Here is a 10,659-nt window from a genome sequence, read left to right on the forward strand (position 1 = left end):
CAAAGCTGCACAAATGTTTCCCCCTATCTATCTCCCTGAGTGTTTGTGTTGACAGGACGATTGTATTTTAATTTATATGGCTGCTGTCAGATGAAAGGTACGCCGGCCAAATTAACATCAGGGTTTGAAGCGTGCGAGTGCCTGAGATTTTACAAAAGTGTGTGTTCACATTGTCTGTTGTTTATGGTGGCTATCTATAGGAACAGCCTCATCAAAGTATAAGAATACCCATAAACACTCACGTGCCACTCTGTAATTTAAGCCTCAAACCACAGAGCTCAAATGTTGCCTGACAGATTTTTAACATTGTGGGGTATTAAGATCTCCCCTGTGACATCAAACCAGCCATTTAATGCCAATTTCCTTTATTTCTCCCTCTAAATGTGGCTTAAATGAGTTGGGCTGAAATTCGAACAAATGTTTATGAGCACATCACGTTGTGGACTCCAGGAATGTAGCACTTAATTGAACTGAGTGGTCCATAAAGTTCCTCTCAGTCCCAGGGTTCAAACTGAAAACATCGCCTATCATTGACTGTTTTTCTGTCTTCCTCTTCTTCTGTCTGTCGCAGGTGCTGCGCGGAGCTCAGTTGATAGCAGTGGCGTCGGCTGACGGAGCGGCCACGGCAGTCGAGGGCTCGCCGCTCCCCCCTGACATCCAAGTGCAGTACGTCCATCTGGCTCCGGTCGCAGATCCCACGGCTGCCGTACAGGTAAAACCAACACACAGCCTGCTGCATAGCCACATTCTGGCCTGTTTGATGCATGTACGCAGATTCTGTGTCACTGGTTAACATGTCGAGTGCTTAAAAATACATTACCTATGAAAATAGCTGTGCTTCCCACCTCTCCTCCTTAAAGAATAGTGATCCTGCCACTTGTTCCAAAAGCTCGTCTGCCACATCAGCTGTTGATGCCGTCCAGAATTACAGATTTTTACAGCTAATCAAACCAACTTTGTCACATCATGCAAACAACTTTTCATGTTACCTCAAGTTCTGAGGAACAGACACTAAACCTAACCTGGATCTGGTTTGGCTTGCAGTCTCACAGCTTGTGGCTATTGCTTGAAATGACTAACAGTCTTCTAGCTTCAACTTTATTTAATCAGTGGTCATTTTTCCACTTCAAATGGTAATTGCATGTACCGGTGACTCAGCAAAGGGTGTTTTCATCCCTATCCAAGTGTTAAACATGCCACGACAGCTACTCACCTCATATTGCCTGTCTGGCCTTTCTTCACATTGTGTACAACCATAAAATTGCAACTGTTTTGTTTTTGGTAAGGCCTTTGATAGACTTTTATGTATTTTTCAAAAGGTCAAATGGAAAAAAGGTCTTTCCCAGTAGTTTGGCTTCATTTAATGTCTAACTACTTCAATATGAAAACAGAGATCATATTTTTTTTAAACTATAGTAAATACGTGCCTGTTTTTCCTCTCAGTTCTGTGATGCTTAATGAATTCTGTACATGCCGTGTCTTTTAGAACAGATCAATAGAAAGTATGTACAGCACAGAGGACAGTGAAGTAAAGTGATCATTTTATATTAACTGATGAATTGATATTGTATAATTAACGCATCGACAGAGTCTGCAATTTTCTGAAAGCATTGCTCTCTGACTTTTCTGTGACAGCAGTGTTGGTTTTGACCAGGTCGATGTTTGAATTCTTCATATTTTCAAAGAATAATTGTTTTGACCTCCATCGTAAAGTACGCTGCGCTGCAGTGTTTCTCCATGTTTATTACTGGTCAGTAAACAAGTTTAGAAAACAAGGGCGTTGGGAGTCTTTGAAAGACATCTCAACAGGGAAAACACTTACACACACACACACACACGCACACACACACTTCGGTGGCAGTCAATAGTTTTTCTACACATGTTCGTCTCGATTACCAACAGTAACAATGGAGGCTTCCACAGTGTCCGTGCTGCTTGGTTTTTGGAATTTAATGGTGCTTTTCCAGGAAAGCGTGCATTTAGTGTGTCTCTCCGCCGCATCATATTCCTGGTATGGGCAACTGTGCTGGGCCAATAAAAATGATTCTGATTCTGATTTACCACACCAGACGCATTTATTACGTGTGCCACATACAGCAGGACCTGTACAACAAAAAAAGTTTAAAGGTATTAGAATCTTCATGCAGCGCTGTTCTCTGTGCAAGCATTTGCATCTGATTGCATAACAACAACAACAACAACAACAACAACAAAAACAAACAAAACACCAACTACTGGTGCAACTGTCTTTTTCCCTGTGTAGCTTTGTATAGGCTTCATTGTCGTGCAACCCTTGTTCAATGAAGTGGGAGTACGAGGCAGATGAATGGATATTTCATTCATAATTGCTGTAATGTTGAAAAAGAAATATGAGTATAATTTCTGTAATTTCGCTAGAGTACTAGCAGATACAAGGAGCCAGCTTTTCCCTTTTGTCATCCTATTGCTTAAATAAAGTACACTCAGGTGTTAGTCATTATAGCAGATATTTGAACAAACAGTAATTAAAAATAATGAAGTGGAGTGGATGGAGTGTTAGGAGGAGAAGAGTAGTAGTTACTATATTTGCCTAAAATCCCATGATGGTTGAGCTTGTTGAGCAAACAGCCACATGTGGAAAAGGGCTGGTGCGCAGGCACACGGCACAGCAGCCTTTGAAGTGGTCCCGCTAACTCCGCCACAATTATAAAAGAACAGCACTTCTCCATTGTTCTTTCTGCTTTCGTTTGCTTCAAATATGTCGAATATTACAATTTCTCCTCACTGCTTATTACCCTGAAGTCCCTCGCTAAAACGGGCGCCCTCTAATTCCGATTCAAGTTCTCCCTTTTTGTTGTGTTGGTATGATATAAACAGGGAGAAGTTCATATGATTTAGGGTTGTGCGGATTGCGGTCCCTCTCCTGATGTAAATCTTCTCGCAGACTCCGCAGTGTGACTGATCACATTCACTTCCCTGTTAGGCATGCAGAGCGCAAATGTGCTGACCAGCCATCCAGCAGGTTTTTGGAATTTCCATGTTAAAACTGCCTGTGATTCTCCCTTGTTGTCGTTTTGTTGTCCGTAGTTGTCTAGGAAATCGGTTCCTTTCCTTTTCCGTTTGAGAATGGAGGTAGTAATAACATCTTTTATTGATTAAGTTTCTCAGAGGGCCTCATATGCACATTGATGACCTTGACCTAGCATTTGTTTGTATACTCTTGAGAACACACTATGATTGCTGCCCTGTGTACTGTACTTTCAGATCTGCGCAGCATGTTGCTCGGCGCAGTGCGCAATCATACTGTTTGTTTACACGACTGATTTGTTTGAATGAACTTTTAGGTCTAAAAAGACCTAATTTCTTCTTAATGTTGGATTGTACACAGTTCTCCCCAGAATTCAACAAAGCCGACACCGGTCCGATCAGTCATCGGGCTGCTGCTCAGTGAAGCCAGAGTTCACCGAGGGCATGTGGGTGTGCTCAGAGACGGAACAGAATCACTCGACAACTTTGAGCTGTCTATTGATTGAGAAAAATGGACCTCTCCAGAAAAAAGAGACACTCTTTTGGAAAATCCAGAATGGGAGGGCACGACGGTAACGCGTAGTGTAACGCTGTCCTGTTTAAAAGCTAAATACGGCCTGGCTGGTACAGAGTGTGTTATTATCGCAGTTGGGTTTTGATGTCCTCGAGTGTGAACACAGTTGACTTCCAAGTTCAAAGTTCAGAGAAAGGTTACCGCTGCTCTCTTTCCTAAAGTGTTAAATCAAGAACCCCACTTTCATCTGTTTCCAGGCATGTGGTAGCATTTATACAACCTGTTGAAAAATGAGTGGGGCTTTTGTGTTTGTTTATCTCCTCATTTTCCTTCTTTTTTTGATATAATCGCTTCCATTACAGATGAAGCAAAGGGGGCATATTTTGCCTTCCAAGGGACATTTCTGCGAGCTAGCGATAATCTCTGGCTAAATTTTTAACACGGCGTGATTGATCGCAACCTCGACCAGAAAGCCCGGAGTGCAGAAGAGCGGCAGCCAGGACACGGCTTCCAAATATTGTTTAAAAAGAAGCAGAACACTTGCTTTTATATACAATTTTAAAGTAGCCCGCTCCATTATCCATCACTATTTCCAAGAGCAGGATCCGTGCTTTGTCAGCCTGACATGTCCCAGTGTTCCATTTCTCAGCACACAACGTGGACTCGGATGAGTTTTACTTGGCCCCCACCGCCACCCGTTCTCGCAGCGTGTCAGGCTCTTGTGTTTCTGCGTTGTGCGCGGCGCTACGGCGCAGCTGTGCTCCAGTCGACGCCGCTGTCCAGTGACAGCATGCTGGGCTGGAGGGAGGATTAAATGCTGCAGGTGTGCTTGAGAGAACCTTTGGCGTGCTTTTGAGGAAGGAGTGAGTCACTCTTCATGGTCATCATCCCGGACTGAGTCATGGACCTCTCATCTTTACAGGGGCTTTTTACCCACACAATACCTCGCTCTGTCCGACATCCGCCGTGCAGCGTTCGAAAGCGAGCCGCCCGTCTCTCTTCCAGTTCCCCTCCACCTGCCGCCCGGCCTCTTCTCCGAGTCCTGTCATCAGCTCTTTCTTCACTGATCTGTTTTGTCGTTCCCATGCTCCTTCTTACCAAGTTCATCTTCTGTGGTCTTTCCTTCACAGTGACACTAATCTGGAGCCAGATATATTCATGTTTTAGAGAAACCTCTGCATACCTACAGAAATATTTCGGCTACAAAACGATTATTGATAATTTTATCTGTAGAAGATTGTGATCTGATGAATTTTCCCACAAAAAATACCTTCACCCAGTCTTGATATAGTTTGTAGCACTTCAACGTCACATTGAAGGCCAGCAAGAGCTTCTATTCGGATTTTTATGTAATTTTTTTTCTTATACTTTTCCAATTGTTATCAGGATAGACTGAATCAAACATTAAGACACAGTTATTGATATATATTTTTTTCCAGTGACCTCCTGATCATACATGAGGTTTCGATTAGAAAATCTTCAGGAGCTCCTGTTTCGAAGACTGCAGGTCTGAAAAGGCACACAGGCAGTTAAAGATGCTTCAAAACAAGTGAAACATAAAACTCAAGCGCAAAGTTATTGAATGTTGACAGCGTTGAAGCAACGAGACCACAAAAGTCACCCCCGTTAAAGTTTATAGTGTTTTGAACTTTGGCTGGCGCTGCAGCTCTCCAAAGCTAAAAGCTGTTGGATTGTTGCATCCGATAAATTCTCCCTTCACTTGGATCGCCCGGCCACATTAAGTCTGGGCAGTCGGGTCATTCAGTCTCTCAGACAGGAGGGAGTTGCCTGACTGGAGAGCCACTGGAGAGACGAGCCACTTTGTCCAGAAATTTCCAAACATTGTAAATGAAAGACATCTTGCATGATTTGTTTTCTAGATTTTCCACTTTCACTCAGAGCTGCTGATCCTGTGCTGCAGGCCACAGCCCGGAGAACATAAACAGGGTGACAGTGTAGGCATATCTGTAGAGTTTAGCTACTTTTTTACACAGAAGCACATTTCTTTCTTTCTTTCTTTTTTTTTGTTGCAAGACTTTAATATTGAACCATGTTTTTTGTCCTGAGCTTGATGGACCATCCATACATCCAACAGTGCCGGTATATCAAATCAGAATCTTAGAGTTTTGTTTTTTCTTTCATTTTTGAAAATTTTCTGTTGCGTCTCTGCCTTTCCGTTGAACTCGTGACGCTCCCACAACCGTTCATTCATCTGTTATTTCTACCCAATTCAGCATTGCTGGGAGCTGGAGCTGGTCGTCACGTGGCTAACAGAGACAGACCCGCAAACACTTAAGATTTATCATTATCACACTCTTCGAATGAACACATGAAAACATGCAAATTCGAAACAGAGAGGATTTGAGCCAAAAAGCCATTGACTGTGAGGAAAGATAACCACTGCAGAGCCATCCCTCTGTCCTTTCAGCACTGGTAACATTAAAAAGTCCTCCAGCTCGAGCAGATGTGCTGAATCCTTAACAAATGTTTTAATGTGTTCCATGTTTCCTTGTCCTCCCATTCATCAAACCCCCAACCCCCCCCTCCACTCCACCTCTCGCCTGTGTTTCAGGCTGCCGAGTTGACGCCAGCCCTGCATGCCGACATGGAGGTGAAGGAGGCCATCCAAGGCGCCATCCACAGTGAAAATGGCGAGGTTGTCCAGATCGTAACCTCTGTGGCCACCTGAGAGCTCATCCGGTCCGGCCGGCACAGACCAGAACTCTGCCCTCCGACACGGTCAGACGGGTCTCCGAGGAACACCCGAGGTCAACCAATACTGCAGTCTGACAAGCAATCAAGTTACAAAGTCTTATCCCAAACACTGAAGGTCACTGATGAAACAGATGGAAGAAGTTTTTTTTTCTTTTTCTTTTTCTTTTTTTCCTGTTTGCTCTAGCAAACTCTTCAATTCATTGCCAACCAGATGTTGCAGTGTGGAAACGTTCACAGGGAACTTGAAAAGCCCACGTCGCTCCAAAATCAACTGTGGTCCTTCTGGTGTTTTCCTCAGCAGAAGGACCTGGCCCGCCGCAGCATACACACTGGGATTACTGTCTGTCCAGGGCGGGGGGGGGGCAGGGTTTGCTGCTTATGCAGACCGTCACTCTGCCACTTCATCGGCACAGAACGTTTGTTTACATCAGCTTTTGAAAAATAGCGGAGTTATTTGGACTCAAACTGCCTCTAAAACCCAGAAACCCCCTGTGAGAGTTTGCAGAAGCCCCTCAGATAACTAGCACTGTGCTCCCGTTCCCATCATTTCGTGTCACTGTGGGCTGCAGTGGGCAGCAGAATTAGTTCAGTTCCTCACAGACCTGATTAAGCTGAATTGTGTTACTCGCCGCGATTCAATTATGAGTTACAGCTATGTCTCCCAGCTGTGGGTCTCGTCTCGCTTTACTCTGCTGAGCTTGTTTCCATATTGTTTCAGTCGCACAGCCTTTGTTTGTTTGTTTTGTTTTGATTTATTTAATTGTAACATGCTAAAATCTGCGGGAAGCTTTCATTTTAGAGGTAGAAGACCATAAAATTGAAGAGATGGTGCCAGTGGACGGCTGTACGAGTGTCTTGTATTCTGCCAGAGGAGCCCCGAAGTTGTTTATTTCCCCCAGTTTTGTCTCAGATAGATTCATATGAATAAAACATGTCTGTGGTTACCATGAAATGCTGCTTTTATTTGGGTTTCTTTGTGTATATTTACTCTTCATTTCTGTCATATGTGGCCATAAAGCGGCTGTTTTCGTCCACAGCTTCAGTTTCATTTGCTACAAATTAGTGTTGGTTTGAGGTTTTCTTTCACATTAACAAAATTGTTACGATGCAAAATTTAATTTGAATTTGAAGAACCATACAGTTCAGCTACTGTATCATAAATGATCTTGTTTAAACTGTAAGTACCATGTTGTTGCTATTTGAGTTGAAGTGCAGTTGCATGTCTTAAAAAAAAGAAAAACTTCTTTTTGTAACAACTGTCAAACTTTATTTCTTTGAAGACCCCAGGAAATTAAAAATGAGTTTTTTTCTGGTGTTTAATTTCTTTCATGAGCTTGTTTATTTATCTATTGACCTTTGTGTAATCGATGTCCAAATTATTATTATTGGAATATTTTAGCAAGCATTAAATTAGTTTATTGTCCCTCTTCCTGCTTGGTGTCAGATATCTGGTAACTGGATTACTCATCTGGAAACAGAATTGTACCTTCCGCTTGGTGAACTTACTCCCTCTGCAGCACCACTTCTGGATGTGCCGATTAAAGCTGGAGTACACACTTTTTCTCTGAAGTGTGTTCGCTGGACAAACTGAAATATATATAAATAACTGGGCCTCAACACTTAACTTTTTTCCTTGCAAGTCATTTTGACTGATCCATTTCTGAAAGCTACAGCCACTCATTTTGTCTACCTGCAACTTCTTTGTGGGAAATTGGGCTATAATTTGATTAAGCTTGATTGCAGAGTTATCATTTATTCACAAAAAATATGTTTACTCATTCAAAGGTTAAAAATAACAGTATGAAGTGAAACGTTTTTATTGTTTACATTCTTTGCCATCCCTGCTGAACCCACCAGCATTCGTGTACATCTGCCTTACACACACACACACACACACACAAAACACATGAAATAAATAATTCCACAGTTGTGGCTGTTACAGACTGGTTGATTTACCGACCAGGACTTTAACACCTGCATTTCCGTGACGTTCCTGTTGAGGCCTGGAAATGATATCATCTTGAACATCCTGTCAGGAGGTTAACCTGGGTGAGTGTGAGTTAGGGGACCGCCTCTGTGCACCGATAGTCATATTCTAGTACGTTGTGTGTTGTAAGAGCAACTGCACCAGGGTTTGTGTACGCCAAGTGCCAGATTATTCCACAAGTTTCAAATAAAAAAAGAACCCCAGAGTCCAGCAAGCGTACTCTGCTATCCAATAAACCAGCAACATATTTGTAGAACTTCACCATTCATGCTGAGCGAATATTTTGACTGGCACCTCTACAAACCGCAGTGCTTCTGCTTCTATTTTTGGGTTCTTCCATTTGTTTTCCTGAGATCATTTCTCGCCACAATGGATCATGTCTCCTCAGGTAAGCCGCGACCTCTGAGCCTGATTTCTTCTTGTTTTTTAAAAGTTTTTTCTTACTTTTCACAGTTGCAAATGCTCTGCTGCCTGCTAACCCGGTCTCCTAGATAATGCAGACCAATCAGTTTTTCATTTTGGTGCACCAAAAGTGCACTGCAGGTTAAAATGAAGCGTCTTGTGAACTCAGCATGATGCCCCACCAATGATAAATATCTTTGTGGACAGAGAGAAACGAGATAAGCCAGCCGCTCTGAGGCTGCGTGTCAGTCCGGCTTGGTTTCCCATGCTCAGTGTGATGTAATGGTGTACTTTGGAGTGGGGATCTGCACCAGGCGACAAAGTGAACTTGATAGAACAACATTCGTGGTCTTGGCTCCTTCCTCGCGTCTCTCTCCGGCCTGTTGTTGCTGTCTCTGACCCCTCTCTCCACCGCCTTTTCATCCCGTCTGCCTCTCTCCCTGCCTCTCCCACGTATTCCCCCTTCTCCCACTCGTCCACTCCCACTCATGTTTTCTTTTTTCTCCTGCGGAGGCCGTGTTAAAATCCTTTCACTCCTCGGTGAAATTACACACTGATCTGTGGTAAACTTTCCTGGGAGAATCTGGTGGATCCATCCCTCGGTGTTATTGAGTTTGAAAGTTTGTCTTTATTAAATCTGAGACTTGGAAGCAAGAGTTCCTGCTCCTCACTTTTTACGAGTCTGGGCTCCATCCAGGAGCTGGCATAGCAACGGGCCTCCGAGATAACCTGCTGAAAGCAGCGATGAATGATGGATGGAGAGATGAGATTGTTTGGAAGCAGGCGGTGCATCTCTATGCGTCTGACTTCTCCCCGCGGCGGCGAGGAGCTCCGCTGGCATCCATTACATCCTCTGCCGCTCGTCTGCACCACTCCGCTCGCTCAAACTTTTAACTGGCCTGGAGGAGTCACCTCAGGATGTGTGAGGACCAGAGAGCACATTTGTTTGAGCGAAAACGTCCAAACAGACGTCTCTCCAGAATCATAAATCAGCAATTGTTGATCTTGGGGAAACAAAGCTACCAACAGCCAATATTTATCAGTTTAAGGTCAAATGAACGGATTTCACCAGCGCAGCAGTGTCACAGTAGATCACACGCTCACTATTTTCTATTCCGAGGGGTCATGGAGCGGAGTGTGTAAACACCGCCATTGGATGTATCTCAGGATTTTTTTGGTCTTCTGCTGCATGCTACTATGAAGAATTTGTCTCTGCACAACATAATCTTGGGATTTTAGGGCGTGTGTGTGTGTGTGTGTGTGTTTGGCTGCATTACAAAATCAGACACAAAATTGAAGACAGCTCTTCATTATGACATTATTAAATGGCAGGGACTCTATGTGATGTTAAGCTGCTGAAAGCACAAAAATTGTAACTACAGGCAACAGTAAAACAGAAACAACTCCTCCATTTTGGATTCTAAAATGCTGTGAGAAATAGATACTTTTTTTTTTTTTTACAGTGGCTTGCGACTTATAATGAGTATCAGTTAATAGTACTCAATATCTTTGCTGTGGTTCCATTTCCCCCCCCCCCAAAAAAAAATTTTTTTCTTTCAAATCCCCCCTAATAAGGAGATGTGGAGGTTATCTGATCTAAAAGCAATGTTACAGTGAAGCAAAATGCAAGGGGTGATTCCCAGGTCTTCTCTAGCTTCCAGAAAGTGTCTTACTATGGTGATGTATTTTCCAATTTTGGCAACTTCAGAAAGCGAAGCCTGGGGCTCTCCCGTGAACTCTCTCACCCCGAAACACTGCTGTTCAGGACCGCCTCGAGTTCAGGCTCTTCAAGCATTTTTCTGATGGCACAGGCATGGATGATAATAATAATAATAATTCAGTTCAATTCATCTTAATAATCATCTTAATCTGAAAAGTTTAAAAGTAGTAAAGAGCTACTCTGGAATGTCATCAACAGATGTTCTAAGAATGGTGGTTTGTTATGAAGATATGTACAGTAGTTATATTTCCTTTCATGGAAACACAAGAAAGATTGCCATAAATCTGCATGCATCTCTCTATAGTACACTAAAGT

At 43.1% G+C, this 10,659-nt stretch overlaps 1 protein-coding gene across 1 annotated transcript in view; it reads left to right on the forward strand.

Annotated features, from left to right (window-relative positions):
* Positions 1-7,652, forward strand: part of banp (BTG3 associated nuclear protein) — a 31,337-nt gene extending 23,685 nt beyond the window's left edge. The window contains exons 12-13 of the mRNA XM_030096683.1: positions 572-712; positions 6,093-7,652. Coding sequence (XP_029952543.1) covers positions 572-712; positions 6,093-6,209 — 258 coding nt within the window. The 3' untranslated portion in view covers positions 6,210-7,652. The remainder of the gene's footprint in view (positions 1-571; positions 713-6,092) is intronic.
* Positions 7,653-10,659: the final 3,007 nt, after the last annotated feature.

The sequence above is a fragment of the Salarias fasciatus genome, chromosome 7 (assembly GCF_902148845.1).
Source record: "Salarias fasciatus chromosome 7, fSalaFa1.1, whole genome shotgun sequence".
In the NCBI taxonomy this organism is placed as follows: domain Eukaryota; kingdom Metazoa; phylum Chordata; class Actinopteri; order Blenniiformes; family Blenniidae; genus Salarias; species Salarias fasciatus.